General features: G+C 40.6%; 2 protein-coding genes across 3 annotated transcripts; one reads left to right on the forward strand and one right to left on the reverse strand.

The window, feature by feature from the left end:
* Positions 1-266: 266 nt before the first annotated feature.
* Positions 267-4,435, reverse strand: LOC137193889 (UAP56-interacting factor-like). Of its 2 annotated transcripts, none has more exons than XM_067605323.1 (9): positions 4,237-4,435; positions 3,952-4,092; positions 3,703-3,866; positions 1,803-1,951; positions 1,418-1,490; positions 1,220-1,275; positions 927-1,001; positions 689-815; positions 267-505 (listed from the first exon to the last, which is right to left on the reverse strand). In XM_067605323.1, exons 1-9 carry the CDS (start codon positions 4,307-4,309, stop codon positions 407-409), a joined length of 957 nt encoding a protein of 318 aa, XP_067461424.1. In that variant the 5' UTR covers positions 4,310-4,435; the 3' UTR covers positions 267-406. The 2 variants fall into 2 exon arrangements, with proteins under 2 accessions (XP_067461424.1, XP_067461425.1); XM_067605324.1 differs by having other exon boundaries at positions 267-508; positions 4,237-4,430.
* Positions 4,436-4,534: 99 nt separating this feature from the next.
* cpdp (CPD photolyase) lies at positions 4,535-12,662 on the forward strand. The gene is made up of 10 exons (XM_067605322.1): positions 4,535-4,698; positions 4,908-5,278; positions 5,383-5,531; positions 6,342-6,524; positions 6,744-6,902; positions 7,969-8,167; positions 11,183-11,335; positions 11,480-11,601; positions 11,729-11,888; positions 11,993-12,662. Exons 1-10 carry the CDS (start codon positions 4,676-4,678, stop codon positions 12,139-12,141), a joined length of 1,668 nt encoding a protein of 555 aa, XP_067461423.1. The 5' UTR covers positions 4,535-4,675; the 3' UTR covers positions 12,142-12,662.
* Positions 12,663-15,823: the final 3,161 nt, after the last annotated feature.

Below are 15,823 nucleotides of genomic sequence, written 5' to 3' on the forward strand. Positions count from 1 at the left end.
CATACATGCCTCCATAGCAAATACATAGCAATCTTCTCTGAAAAGAAATACTTTCAAGCAGTCTTCAAAATAGTGTCAACAGTTCCATGTCCAAAGGGGATAAAATGACTCTATCCCGGTATTGGACATCCACAACACACACAGCTGAGTACAATGATATGAACAGAGAATGGGAACTGATTTAAAACAAACTCTTCCAGTGACACTTGCACACTTGAGTTCTCACAGTAGAGCAATTGTGCACTCTGTACTCATTTGTCCCACAGTTGCTCTCCCTCCTGTTAGTAAAGTCAATTAGTGGGTCAGCACGTACCATCCATCCATAGAAGGGTGGGGTTCACTGCGCAGGTCTGGGCAGGACAAAAAAAGGGCTTCAGAGTATTATTAGTCACCCTCTTCTTGCCGTCTAACCCACGGTAACAAATCGGCTGCCTTTGCCACTCTGTGCTGTGGCGGTGCGCTGATCTTTTAGGATACGGAATCGCTCGTTCAAGGTCATCGATGTCTGCTGTGGATAGAAAGAAAAATAAAAAATGCAGGGGAGACGTGTTAGCATATGTTGCTCAATCGATCTAAATTTTGAGTTCTGTAATTGCTGGTGAACCTTGTTTATGAACACTTGCGATTAAAATTGTCCAATGTTCTGTGAGCATTCAGCCATACAGAAATCGAGGTGGCATGTTCTCACCGGTTTCCCAACACTGTTGATGTCAAATTGGAGAGGCACTCCTTTTGGTATTTTCTTCTCCACAGTTTCCACCTTGACAGAAGCAGAGCTGGCAGTCGGGGGATGCAGGGTCCAAGCGGTGGGAGGCCTACGGAGAAGTAACGGAGAAGTTTAATATGAATAAAAACAGTGATTCCCTAAATGATGTCTTCAACCAGTGTGTAAGGATTCTGCAGGGTTTGTGTTGACTGATACGTACTCCGGCTGGGTCCTGGCTGTGGGGTTGTCAATTGAAACAGTCAAGATTCCATTGTTGGTTGTTGATGTACGCCACCTAGTGGATAAACAGAAAAGGTGTAAGGTATCTCACAGACACCACAGACACTGACCCTGAAATGGCAAACAATGGTCTTCTTGCCCCTCCAAATGATTCATATCCGCAGTGCAGTTTCCTCTCCCTCACATGAGCACGTACAACAGTGAGTGACACAAGGAGTCAAGACACTTTGACAACTAAAGCCAATACAGACTGTGAGGTGTAAGAAAACTCACTGGCGAGTTCTGACTGGAGGAGCACGAGGAATTGGTTTTTGCACCTGGGCTTGTACCTGCGATGTGGAGCAAAGGACAAGACACGAGAATTAACACAGTGAGGCGTTGACAGAGCACACAGGAAATCCTCAACACTTTCAGTTTTAATCTGCAGATAAATGTATCAACTCTCAAGGTCAATGCGTGAACATCTCGTACTTTGAGTCCTCTGCGGAAAAGAAATGTGGCCTGGCGCGCTTCCCTCTGAGTCTGCTGGACAGGCGGCAGCGGTCTGCATGAGCGGAACACAAAAGACTGCATTGAAAAACAGCTGTGTAATCAATGTAGGTCTATCACAGTTCATTGTGTGTAATAGTGTATGCGCAGTGCAGTTAAACCCAAACGTATCACTTTATGTGGTTATGTCTTCACTCCTCTCTACCAGTGTGCAAACAAACTTCTTCAGAATACTTGCAACTTCAAACTAAATGTAAATAAATGCAACATATCCCAACAACACTGTTCTCCATTCTTTCACAGAGAAAAAACACATTGTCACAGTGCACCGTGGGACTGTATACAAGTTGTTGTGAAGTGTACTCACCGCCGTCGCAGCTGAAATGGTCTCCTGACTGCTGGTGCGTTCTGGGTTCTCTGTAAATCGGGCTGCCTGTACGGCCGCCTCTGGACCTCTGGCTTCCTGTACTGGGTTTCAGTGCGTTGAATGAACGGCCTTGTTCTCTGTCTCATTTTCTGAAAAGGGAGGTGCAGTGGATGATCTTTAATATAGATATAGGCAAAGGGGAAATGCTTGAAAAACCGAATGCTACTACATCCTGCTGAGTGAGATAAAGGATCAAAACAAAAAGGTAATTTTAAGTTGTTTGGTTAAAAATAGAAATCCACTTTTTTAAAACTTCAGTTTAACTTTGATAACAGCTAAAAGAAAGTAAATACCATAACTGAATGTTTAGTAGGTAAATCAGCTAACAATCATGTGCTCACATTCAAGATGGAAAAACAGAAACAAAAAGACTAAGGATGTTGTGGATTCAGCAACAGCTGATCATTCTGCAATGACGGGCAGCAAAATGGACAACTTTCTAGAGCAGTTTGGACAAGACAACAGGAGGAGAGGATATCAAAAGGCGGCTGCTGATGTCTGTTGCCAGGCAACAGTATGTGGAGAAAATTCTGCCTCTGGGTGTGACAGAGGTCAGGCAGATCCAGGTCATCAAAGCAGGAGGAGTACAGTGTGCTTGATTGTAGACAAGGCAAGAAAGACTAGCTTTTGTTACCAGTGTAACAAATAATGATGCAGATGTTTTTGTAAAGTATTTCAGCTCTGTGCTTTTTGAGTCTTTCTTTGTCATCTAGTGTAGGAATAAGGTCTTGCAGAAGTGGATCAAGCTTCAGTACAATGCCAGCACTGCATAGACAAAGTTTCATTGTAGACTCAATATTCAATGTTTAATCTTTGGTACGGTTTCTTCCCTTTTTTCATTTTACTTTCTCTGTACTTTGGTTGTTTAATGTTTCTTTTTTTAAAGAAACAGGTGAGTTTTATACACTTGTCATTTCACCAGGAGAAAAGGATTTGCTCTACTAATTTGGAGTTGACATACTATTTTAGGGCTGCACAAGGTATTTGAACATTGCTTTAGAAAGATGTATGTAACGCTGTATCAGTGTTTGCATTTGTCAGTCAGACACAAGAGATACCCTAACCGGTAAAAGTATGTTCCATGTCAGATTTCTCAATATATTTTGCCTGCTTGCTGTACTTACATCTTACACCATCACAGAGACACAGTCAGGGGCGGCCTGTGGCATAGGACACATAGGTGTTTACCTAGGGCGCAAAACAACTGGGACGTATTACTTTTTTTTTGTTGTTGTTTTTTTAAATATAAGGCAACGCCATGGGTGGGCTAATAGGGCTTAAGCCCTGCAAGTTTTCAGATAAGCCCCAAATCTTTTGCTGTCCATCACACATGGCATTTTTGCTACCAAAACCAAAATCATAGCTGCACAAGAACCAATGTGTTTTGAACAGATTTGTCAGAACAAAGCACAGATGGACTGGAAAACCCCTTCCCTGTGTAGTTTTTATGCTGAGGGACAGAGCTAAGCTGTAAAAACTAAGTGCTCACCAATTGTTAACTTTACAATAGTGTTATTTACTATATATGGCAGCGCATTTAGTGCGTGTGAGCATGCATCCTGTGTCTATGTGCCTGTGCAAATTGATTATAAAACGTTAACACTATGTTAGAAAACAAGTGTCTCAATCTAAAATCTCACCTAGGGCACCAACATAGTCAGGACCAGCCCTGGACACAGTCTGGAGGATGGGTATATAGTGATGAATCCTATATTCTGAGCAATCAAGATCTGTGCAGAAGGGCCGGTGCTGCTAGTGGTCTACAATGAAGTTTCAGGCAAATGTCAGAGGATAATATCAGTGCGTGGCTTGCTGTGCACTGCAGTATGTCCTGTAGTACCTGGTTGATTGCTGCTCTGTTGAGTGTGCCGACTCGTTTGAGCAGGGCAGCTGGCCTCCTGGCTGCCAGCCCAGTGATAACCCCCTGACCCCGCCGTCGACCCGGGAGGGGAGGGACCCTTCTGTTTCTTAATTTGGATGCTCCTCCTCGGGACACGCCACCTCCTGTTAAAGATAATATTAGCTACATTACACATGCACAGAGATGAATCGCCAGGAAAAAAAAATAAACAACAGGGTTGGTACAAACCTCTTTGGACTGGTCCACCAGTCCTCGACGAAACTCCCTTCCCCTGGGTTAACAGGCCTTTCTTCTTCACTGGTCGGCGGTTCATGGTGGCCTGTCTTCTTTTTAACTGTTGCTCTTTTTTGTTCAACCGAATGATGTCATCTGTTAAAAGTTATCACACGAGCAATGATAAACGTCTGAATCCTCAAATGATCTAGCTGAGTAACTGTTAAGTTAGCTAACATTAACGATAGCTAACGTTAGTAGCTACTTTATTTCTGTAACGTTTTATGTCGAGGACCTTACCTAGTGACATGTCGACTTTATCGGGAACCGCTGGTTTTCTCCCCCGACCTGCTGTAAAATCACCCCTGTTCATACTTAAAAAAAACCGACAGACGACACCGGGGGCAACAAGAAACACAACAGCAGTTGGTACCCTGGCTAACTGCTCGTCCCCTCTAAAGCTACGGCAGTCCGAACAAACCTCCTCATAACGTAAACTGCGCTGCGCATGCTGTGTAAAGACAGTACAGCTGCATTGTGGGAAATGTAGTTAAACCCAACAAAAACAGTGTTACAAAACCTGAACATCAGCGTGCTCATGTAACTGGTTGTGTAAAGGGGAAAGACGACAGTGTTTCTGTGGCTGGGCTGCTACTTCCTTGGCTTCAAATCTATCTCACATTAGAGTTTTGGCAGTTTAACTTTACATAACTTGGTACTTTTAGTTTTTGCACCCTGTATGTTGCATTGCTTTTGTAGGAGGTAAGTGAAACACCGTTTATATGAATGAAGGGATTCCAGTGTCGTCGTGTTGTTAGCCAGTTTACCTTAACATGAAAACTGCCTGTGTTTCTTGATGTATATTTATTTCTTCACAATTTTGTCTTACATTTGTAGTTTTTTTTCTGTTTTGCAAACGGCCGCCGAGTTTTATCGAGCTTTTCACAACTCTCACTGTGGTTTACCTGCAGCTCACCTTTTTCATCTTCACCGAGGCTGTACCTGAGGCTTGTTATCCACAATAGACAGAGGCCCGGCTCAGTTTTCTCCTGCCTTACCAACTCATTCACCAGTGAAAACACCATGGCAGACAAAAAACGCAAGGCAACGTCTGCTGTGGCTAAAGAGCCCAGTGCCAAGCAGCAGAAGTTGGCTCCCATGAAGGAGGAGAAGACGCAGAGAGCTGCTGGTTGGCTGCAAGAGCTTGTGAGACAGCAGAGGACAGAGAAGAAGGAGATGAAATTCAACAAGAAGCGTCTGCGTTTTCTATCTGACACCCAGAAGATAAAACAAGGCTCAGAGGGTGTTTTGTACTGGATGTCAAGAGACCACAGAGTACAAGGTAAATACCTATAACAACTGTCAATCCTGTAAGAAGAAACCATTTTAGCCTACATTTCCTCCATGTTTGATATGTTTTGTGTGTGTTTTAACTTTCTGTTACAGATAACTGGGCAATGATCTACGCCCAGCGGCTTGCTTTAAAAGAGGACCTTCCTCTGCATGTCTGTGTCTGCCTGGTTGTCCCAAAATCAGAGCTGTCCACCCTCAGACATTACAGCTTTATGCTGAAAGGTCTGGAAGAAGTTGAAAAGGTACAAACTTCATGATTATTTGAAGCACTGACTAGAGCTATAGATTCAAGTAGTGCAGAAAAGATTTAATTAATCCATGTTAATTTTATTGCCATCATTGTAATATATTTCCAATTATATTGTAATATGTTAACTAAGCAAATAGTAACACCAGACACTTGGGGGATCAACAAAAGGGACTTTAATCATAAAATGAACATTTTCCAGACTTAATCATTATTATACGATGAATTTCATGTTACTCTGGTAAGATTTGTTCTGTCTACTAATCATTAAAGTCTTTTATCATGCAAAAATGCTAAAAACTCTCTAGTTCCAGCTTTTCAAATGACAGGATTTGTTGTTTTTTCTTTGTATTTAATAATTGAAAATGAAATATCCTAGGGTTTTAGACAAATTGTCAGTCAAAGCAAGCAATTTGAGGATGTTACCTTGGTCTCTGGAAAATTGGGACAGGCTTTTTTTCACGAATTTCTTAGGTTTTATAGTCAAAACAATAAATTGATTAATTAAAAAAAATTCAACCAATCAATGGATAATAAAAGTAATTCCAGCACTAGTTAAACAAGTAATAAGATGAGAAAAAACAATCATTAGAACAGTCAGAATAAGGAAGTCATCACGTCTTTCCTTACTGAGTATAAGTGTAGGTGTGTGGATTGGGCCATTTAGATGGCACACAAGTCAAACACACTGCATACATGCCATCCAATGTCCTCAACACTTTCCTCAGTGGTTTGTGATGCGTATAGTTGAACCCACATTGAAGTCTTTGAGACTTAGTGTTGTCATTCTGCCCCTGCCAAACAGAAATGTAAACACTTAGGCATCCAGTTCCATCTGCTGCACGGTTCAGGGGGGGAAGTACTGCCTGGCTTTGTGTCTGACCGTGGCCTGGGGGCGGTGGTGACAGACTTCTCCCCTCTCAGGGAGCCACTGCAGTGGTTGGAGGATTTGGAAAAGAAGCTTCCAAAGGACATTCCCCTCATACAGGTAAAAAAAAACTCTGAACTTTCTGTTGGATATTTTTGTTTGATTGTCCTCCTGCCTTTCCCTGATCATTTGTTGTCCTCATCATTTTCACAAAGAACTGATTATGAAAAAGGATTCAATTCTCATTTAATGCCTGTTGCTTTCATGTGTGTCCATATGTGCACTCACTATTGTTTCATTATCTGTCATATGAGTTTAACACCTCATTTCCATTCATAGGTTGATGCCCACAATATTGTTCCCTGCTGGGTAGCATCTCCTAAACTTGAGTACTCCGCCAGAACGATCCGGGGAAAAATTACCAATCTCTTGCCAGAGTTCCTCACCGATTTTCCCCTGGTAGGGAAACACCCCTACACAGCTACAAGAACTGCCAAAGTAAGTGCTGCAGCAACGGTGAAGGTCACATTCAGACTGCTGTGATTATAAATATGCTTTTGTAAGAAAAAAAATCAGCCAAGACAGCACATTCATGACGTGTCTCTCAATATTTTTTCCTGGAAACATTCACTGCTTTGGAAATGTTTTCTAAGATCAATACATGGAAAAGTAAGCTGTCAGTGGGCTCATTGATGGGGGAGGATTTGGAAGTCAGACTGCTTCAATAAAGCACTACCTTTCAACCTTCAGGCGCTTTTTCTCCTCTCACATTATTTATTGATGATGAGGGATGGGAGGATTTAAGATTTGGTCTTATATTGGGATAAAAACACAAGAATTTAATCGTGGTCCATTATCAGGATAATCATGAATATCACATGAGTGACTTGAAAAAGTTGTTTAGCTCTCTAACATACAGTACTATTGATTTCCTGAGTTAGTTTGAATTGCCATTTGCCACAAGGGGGAGCTCACATCTTTCCTGTCATTTATCACCATGGCTGAAGGCTCAGAGTGTGAAAGCTTGAATATCAGGTTGATGGTAGATTCTTTTTATTGATGGATTGGGGAGAGTTTGAATCTGTCATTGCTTGTTTCACTAAAAAGGATGTTCACAAAAACAAGATGTGTCCTAAGATGCAATAAAAATATTTGTATCTTAACAAAATGTAAGGTTAAGTGATTCCAGTATGTTTTAGTGCCATTTTAAGAGTTGTAAGCATGATCTGAATAATCATGACATGAAATTTTCACATCGTCCCATACTTGTTGACAACTGAATATAAACAGTAGGTTTTTTGTGACTGTCCACTGTTTACATTTCTTTCCCAGCACCAGATATTAAAGCTGCAGGGTGTGTGCTCTCACTGCAGATTTGCACTTGATATGCCGTTCAATGGTTTTAGCCTCCAGATTATGTGAGCTATGTGAAAGGCTTTAGACTTTCTTCACAAATTTTGAATCTCGCATTTCTTTTTTAACACCAGAATGTATATTTGAGCTCATTACTGTCAGCTGTGACCCCTGCTGAGTTTTCCTCTTCTCTCCCATCTTCACCTTACAGCCAGTAGACTGGGCAGAAACCCTGGCCTCCCTGCAGGTGGACAGAACAGTAGGAGAGCCGGAGTGGGCTAAGCCAGGCACCAAGGCGGGGATTGCCATGTTGGAGTCCTTCATTGATGTACGGCTCAAAATGTTCGGCACCCAACGCAACGACCCAAACGCTGCCGCCCTCAGCCAGCTCTCCCCCTGGATCCGCTTTGGTCAGTACTACCATGAAAAAAAAATAGTGCATGTGAATTTCACATATATCATTGGGGGAAAAATGTGGTTTTGTAAAAATCTGCAGCAACTCTGTATTAGCACTTGTAAATGTGTTATTTATATTATCATTACCTCTTTCTCACATTAACATCCACTTTCTTCTGCACTTGTGATCTAAACAACTATGCTCTTGCAACTGATCTTGAGGATGGCAGACTTGATAAAAAGCAACATGCTTTGTTAAATAAGCTGCTTTCCATTGGTTCTGTTCAGACTGTTACTGCTGCTGGTTTAGAATCAAGGTGTCCCACAATGATCAATATTAGGCCCCCTGCTATTTACCTCTTTTTTGTTGTTGTTTTTTTCTCCAACTGATGTGATGTTAATTTTTATGCTGATGATACCATTTACAATCAGGTCTACTAAAAACCAGGCTTTGTCCAGGTTCCAGTCTGCTTTTTAGGACCTTCAAACCTTCTTTATTAATTTAAATACTGTTTTAAATTTTAAAAAAGACCATATGTACGCATTTCACAACAGTTTTGATGTTCTTACTCCATCATACTCATGATTCTGCACCGTATCTATTTGATTTCCATTACAATACATCAGAATCTGGTTGGATAATTGATTTTAAAGGGGAAATCTCGAATATCTCCAAAGATTTTCATTTAAATAAATGTCTGTTAAGTCACAATCTTTCGCCAGATGAGGTAACACAATGGTGATTAATCATAAGGCCCACTGATGAAAGCTCTTGCATTCCCAGTATTATGATTATTATTAAACAGTTGTCAGTGGCAACTTTCCCGCCATGCATTCCAATCACAAGTGACGCATTTTGTGATGTGTTTTCCATCATCCAGTCGTTGATCTGCCAGGGAGGGTAGGTGGAGCCAACGCACCAGACTTGCTCTTCAATACGCTTGTGTGTAAAGCGGTTTATTGTTTTTTTTCTGGTCTCTGCTAGTGTGACATCAATCAGCAACGCTGATTGGAAAGCTGCACTTAGGTCAAGCAGCAACAGAACTGAACATTCGCCAACATTGGCACGCGTTAAAATATCGTTTGAAAGCCTAAGCAGTTTCAGTACTGTGCCCCACACAAAAACCAGACTGGAACTTATCAAAGATTTCATTGCTGTCCAGGACATGTATAAATAGTAATAATAACAAATTACTTCCAAGACCTTGGAAATAAAAGGAAGTTTTGAAATAGGTCTGTAGTTACCGAGAGGCAGCGGGTTGAGGCTTGGCTTTTTTAAGAGTGGCTGAATAATTGCATGCTCATAATAATCGGGCACACAGCCAAAGCTAAGGGAACTATTTACAATAGAGAGGAAATATGGTCTTAAGGAACTCAAAACATTTTTACAAAAAGGATGGAACAATGTCAAGAGAGCTAGAGGAGGGGTGTGGAGAGACAATGGCTGTGAGATCTTCCAATGATATTGGGCTAAACTGGCTCAATAAAGAAACACGGGCCAGACAGTCTATTCCAGGGGAACAAGAAGGCAATATTTTAGACCTTATATCAGTGACCTTGTCCACAAAAAATGATAAAAACATTTCACAGTCATTATTTGAAAAGAGCGATACAGGGGAAGGGGCAGGGTAAACCAATCTATCAATAGTGCTAATCAAAGCTCTGGGATTTTATTTTTTTATGGCAATCAATCAAATTAGAAAAAAAGCAGTTCTAACCTTTTTTTTTTCATTCATTTTCTTATTAAAAGACAAAAGTAGTTCCTTCATGTAAATAAAATGACAACGAATGGATTTGTTTTTAAGTGGAGCAACACATCTAGAGTCGACAAACAGATGTTATTAAAGGAGCAGACTATGTCATTAGTCTGGGCAGGGAAAGCAATATCCTTATTAAGGTCTGCAAAGACAGAAGCAAATTTGTCTGCAAAGTGGCTGCTGAGAGTGCGAGAACGGGTCATGCGTTTTTATGGATTGAGTGTCAGCGTTGAAGACAGTATCAAAAAATAATACATTTGTGGTCAGATACGAAAAAGCCCTATAAGCTGAAATCATAGTTTCTGCATCTGTGAGGGTCCGCTAGGGTCCGTGTGACGTAAATTTCGTCATCACAGGGTGTGCGCATAGGCCCCATGTGGACATCTGTTGCGTCCGTGCTGTCACTCTGCTATCTCCCTGTAGATGCCATGTACAGCACATGTGTGGAACGCATCCTCCACGCGGACCCCAGAAAGTAGTATAAACAGAACAACTATCTGTCCGTGGTGTCCGCAGCTGTCCGTGTATGGAGTTTAAATGAAGCTTAAGATTCAGACCTAAAGTAAAAACCAAATCAAGAGTGTGACTATGATTGTGGCTTGGCCCTGATACATGTCGCATTAAATTTAACAACTGAGTGGTGCTTAAATTTAATAACCACTGAAGATAAAAACTCTGCAAATTCAAGTAGAAAGCCTTCATTTGGGCCAGGTGGGCAGTAAATCAACACACAGTAAAAAGGATTAGTTGGTCCCATCCTGAGCATATACACCTCAAAAGTGTTGAACTCTACTATGTCCATGTAGCAGCAGCTAGGCCTCCTCCTCGACCGGACATCCTGGGCGCACTGACAAAGTCACAGTCTATGGGACCCAGTTCAGTCAAGGCCATGTTGTCACCACATTTCATCCAGTTCTCAGTAATAAACAAAAAATCCACATCATGAGAAACAAAAGTTTTATTACACGCCGACCTTGCACAGATTAACGCCATCTTATTCGGAGTGGATTGCAATGAAGGTTTATGATTGTAGGTCATCTGGATCAGTACCAGTCACCACATATAGTACCAGTCAAAAGTTTGGACAAACCTTGTCTTCTGAGGTCTCTCTTGTAAAAGACATCTTGAGTTTAAAGAGACTTCCTGATTAGGTAAAACTTCCTCCATCTTCGTCATTGTGGACCCTTTTATCTTTGCCTCCTCATTCTGTCCATCTTCTGTCATCTGCCTCCTTTCTCATCCTTTTCATCCATCTCTTCTCCATCCCATCAGGACACCTGTCAGCCCAGCGTGTGGCACTGCAAGTTCAGCGAAGTGGGAAGAACGCAGGTCAGTCTGTCCCCTCCTTCATCGAAGAGCTGGTGGTTCGCAGGGAGCTGACAGACAACTTCTGCTTCTACAACAAGAAATACGACAGCGTGGAGGGTCGGTTCAGATCTCATGAAATTTCATATGGTTCACTCCGTTGTGATGAGTGTCCCATTTGTGACATTGTTCAGTTGAATCATCTGCTCACAATATGTTTCAGAGTATGTCTCAACTCTTTGTTTTTTTTTATGTTGTATTCAGGTGCTTATGAGTGGGCACAGAAGACCTTGAAAGATCACGCCAAAGACAAGAGGCCATATCTCTATACACAAGAACAGCTGGAGAAAGCAAAGACACATGACAAGCTGTGGAACGGAGCTCAGGTGCAGCATTTAGTCTAAAACACAGCCAACAGATCTCACAGTGCCCTTTTTATTCAAAGTGTTTCAATTATCTGAGGGATTAAAACACATTTTTTTCTTACCGCTGTTTATTGCATCACTTCATTAGTATCAGATGGTCAGTGAGGGGAAGATGCACGGTTTCCTGAGGATGTACTGGGCCAAAAAGATTCTGGAGTGGACTTCTTCACCAGAGGAGGCGCTCTCAATTGCCCTTTACCTCAACGATCGCTACGAGCTGGATGGCCAGGACCCCAACGGCTTTGTCGGTAAGGCACAGATGACCTCATACATGTAAGGGTGGCTACTTGTTTACTGAATTCCTCGTCTCTCTAATCCATGCCCTCTCCGCTGTGTTTACCCTTCTTCTTAGGTTGCATGTGGTCTATTTGTGGCATCCATGACCAGGGCTGGGCAGAGAGACCCGTTTTCGGAAAGATCCGATACATGAACTACAAAGGCTGCCTCAGGAAGTTTGACGTTGCTCGGTTTGAGAGAAAGTACTGTCCCAAAAACCTTTGAAGTATGAAATGTTTTCAAGGACAAGAGTAAAATGCCTGACAGCCTACATCTCCTACACCTTTTACCTCAGGGAGCATTTTTACAGCCTTTTAGCTGCTGATGTTCTTCTTTTTCTTTGTTCTTCGCTGTTTGTCTTGTCAAAAAACTTTCAGTATAAATTTTTATGGGCTGTTGCTTTTACTGAATATTCAGACATGTTTATGCTTATCAAGACTGTAAGCTGGTATTTTACTGTAAAGTGAGCTCATCATTTAGATGATTATCTGTGGTGCCTACTTGGCGAGGATGAGAAAGGCCTTTTTACTTTATTACTTTATTAGTACTGCTTTTTACTTTTTATATTTAATTTTCTACACATTATGCCTTGTTTATGGATATAGTGGCTCAACAAAACATGCTTTTCTTTTAGGAGATTTGACTTTTTCTGTATACTTTCTGTAAGTCACAATTTTTTTTATTTGTTTGCAGTTCTCTCATTATCTGTCTGTAAGACCTGCAATAAATCATATGTTACATTAAAAGTGTGTGAGTGTTCTTTACTTAAAAGATTATATGCACCCACAATCATTAAGACTCGATTATGTTTAAATTGAATTCAGAATTAAGTATAGCCACACTTTTATGTATTGTTGTCTACAAGCTACTGTGATAGATCAGTGTGTTTCAAAATAATGTTATCAGTTCAGCACAGTGATGCGATTGTTTCTTAAACACATATTCATGATTTTTTTTTCTTTTTTTAAACCAAGAATGGATGACAGAAAATAATTTGGATTTAAGAAACTCTTTATTCCATGTACATATTCTCTAATCCAAAAAGGGAAACAAAAAGAAGACAAATATGTACAGTATTATATGGTCACATTAGCAGAGACTGAGTTGCATCACCATTGCAAATGTGGTTGTAGTGAACACTGACATAATAATGCATCGAAACAAAAACCACCTCCGCCCAACCTAATTAACTGCACCCTCAACAGTAGATGAAACAATCCCTTCAGGAAACAACACACTTAAAACCATTTCGCAAATTACAATATGAATCTCTCTCTATGCTATGGGCCTTTTTGTAATGTTAGTTCATTTCAGAAGAAAGAGATCCATGTCTCCCAAGATTGTTTTTTTGTACTAATTAGCTGAAACTAGTCTCTGGTATGGTTATAGGGAATAAGAATATTACAGTGTGATATACTTTAATTTACTGCTTTCGAGCTCCTCAGGACTTAGTTCTGAGTTTCATACTGGTCAATGTACCTCCACATAATGTTGAAGATGAACATGAGATCAGAACGACATAAATCACACAACGATTAGAGGAAAAGATTGAGTTGTATTAAGGGCTGAGTTTTCACATACTAATTACCTTCCTAGAGGAAATTAGATTTTGTTGCTTAAACTCAAGAAGCAAAACGTACAGTAAAAACAAGTTATCACTACTTTTGGTATATATGAATCTTATTCGATGTGTTCCCCTAACCAGTCCATTAATAGAGTTGTTGTTAAAATGGTGACCAGTGTGGATATATGAGCTGTCAAAGATGTCCATATATAGATGCTGTAGTGCAACTGTAAACATGCACCATGTTTTATGTACTGACTTCTTTATCTAGTGCTGAAACAATAGACCCACTGGAATATCCATGTTTGACTTTAACACTGAACATTTCACAAACATAGGTACATCAAGGATTATGCTGGTAATCCTCAAGTTATTTTTGGTGGGTGGACTACACTGGCTCTTCTGCTTTATGAAAAAGTTCATGGCTGAGTGACAGAAAACTACTGGAAGTCACTTCCTGTGTGAAGATCAGTCATAGTATTTTTTCACTGAGGTTTGAAGCTACTGGCATAATTATTGTGGCAGATCTTTGGTTTCTGGAAGAAAAATATGCAGCTGAGTCTTTTAGGGCTTCACAAAAGGTTTGAGAATTAATGAAGATTACACATCTGAAATTAGATCATTTGTGTAATTCTACCAATCACGTCTCTTGTGCTTGTGCTGCTTCTCACATATAAACTGACTATAAACTCTGTCTTTGAACTTTTTAAATGCTCACATCTCTTCAGTAGTCCTGTTGCTAGGTGACTGTCAAGAGTCATGCTAGTAGCCCTGTGAGGCTGTACTTAGGCACAGGAGTGCTTTTAGCTAAATGCTCACAATGAGAATGTTAATATGCTGATGTTTACCTGTTAAAATTTTTCTTTGGGTTTTTTTTTTTTGGCCAGGCCTGTGCTTTATTTCCAATGAATTATTAAAACTACATCACCATAGGGATTTTACAAAATTACACAGAGCATTTCTGCATGCTACCATAAGCTAATTAGCTCTAAAAACAAAGTACAACTGAGGGGAATGTCATTAGCTTTGCAGGTAGTTGGGACCACCAGAGTAGTTCTAATTTATCTTGAAGGGGACATGAATGTGTGCACCAATTTCATGGTAATCCATTTCACAGTTATCAAGACATTTTATATATATAGGAAATATAGAAAAAGTCAGGGGGTCACCAAAGTCATTTGGTTAATGAATGTACGTACAAAGTTTAATGGGAATCATCCTATAGTTGTTGAGATATTTTATCAAGTGTTGGACCAACAGCCCTAGAGCTGCTAGTGTGGCTGAAAACAAGAAGATGAGATATGTGAACTGTGACTTTCTCCTGCTCTCCTGGGGACTTTCTCCCACTTGACTTTGCAGGTGTATGAGTCATTTCAGCACAAGAGCATCATAGACGTAGGAAGAATGCAATCACAGCAGAACTCCTGAGTCCTAGGATTTATTTGTCTTTTGTGAAATAGCTTGTGTAAAATTGAGTGCAGAGCTAATCTCACCCACTAAGACTGGTGTAACAAGGACAAAATGAAAACAGGGAAGCGGTGCCAGAGTTTAATCAATGTGCTGTTGATATCCCTTTTCCCTTTTATCAACCAATATTTACAGTTCCTCAATTACTTTTTGCTCACACTGACATTTGCTGTAATGTTAGATGCATTTTTCTGCAAGTAAGTGAGATTTGCACCAGCTACCCAGCTGAATAATGATGTGGAACAACCTTGACACCCCAGTACTGGTCGGTACAAGCAATTTACAGGAGGGAGGGAGAGGAAACTCCTTCAAAAAGGATTTCTTACATTATCATTCACTGACCAGGTTTCTTTAAAGGGAAATTCATTTATCATAGCTCTACATTTTTCCTGGAATCAGAGGCCACATATTTGTATTCTGGCATATTTCCACAATTATTTTCTAGCCATTCATTCTCTACACCTGGTTCCTGTGTTCAGGGTCACTGGAGGAGGAGGAGGTGGTAGCATGCACTAGCTGAGGGGCCAATGATACACCCTATGTTGAGTTTTTTAATCAACCTTACCTGCATGTCTTTGGACTGTGACAAGAAAACCACACACAGAGAGAACATGGAAAGCATACAAAAATAACACTGTAGGTTTATATTGGGTGAGGCAACAGTGCTAAACAGTGATTCACTGTGCAAACATTTTAGGCACTTTAGATGTTTAGATTCGTATCCGTCACGCAATACCATCAGGGAGGCCTTTGATCAGTCCCAAATGTATTCCACAGCATGTCAACAACCCCAAACATACAGCCACAGTTATAAAGAACTATCTTCATCAACAAGAAGAAAAAAGAGTCCTGTAATGGACTTTTAGTGCCTAAAAC

Source organism: Thunnus thynnus, chromosome 12 (assembly GCF_963924715.1).
Source record: "Thunnus thynnus chromosome 12, fThuThy2.1, whole genome shotgun sequence".
NCBI lineage: Eukaryota > Metazoa > Chordata > Actinopteri > Scombriformes > Scombridae > Thunnus > Thunnus thynnus.

Bases quoted from the DNA above. Each gene is read 5' to 3' on its own strand.
- LOC137193889 (XM_067605324.1), bottom strand. From the start codon at position 4,309: ATGAACAGGGGTGATTTTACAGCAGGTCGGGGGAGAAAACCAGCGGTT. The intron at 4,093-4,236 runs GTAAGGTCCTCG...AACTTTTAACAG, and splicing joins TAAAGTCGACATGTCACTAG to ATGACATCATTCGGTTGAAC. The intron at 1,952-3,702 runs GTACTACAGGAC...CTCCCTTTTCAG, and splicing joins ACAGAGCAGCAATCAACCAG to AAAATGAGACAGAGAACAAG.
- cpdp (XM_067605322.1), top strand. From the start codon at position 4,676: ATGTTGCATTGCTTTTGTAGGAG. The intron at 4,699-4,907 runs GTAAGTGAAACA...GTTTACCTGCAG, and splicing joins TTGCATTGCTTTTGTAGGAG to CTCACCTTTTTCATCTTCAC. The intron at 8,168-11,182 runs GTCAGTACTACC...CCATCCCATCAG, and splicing joins CTCCCCCTGGATCCGCTTTG to GACACCTGTCAGCCCAGCGT.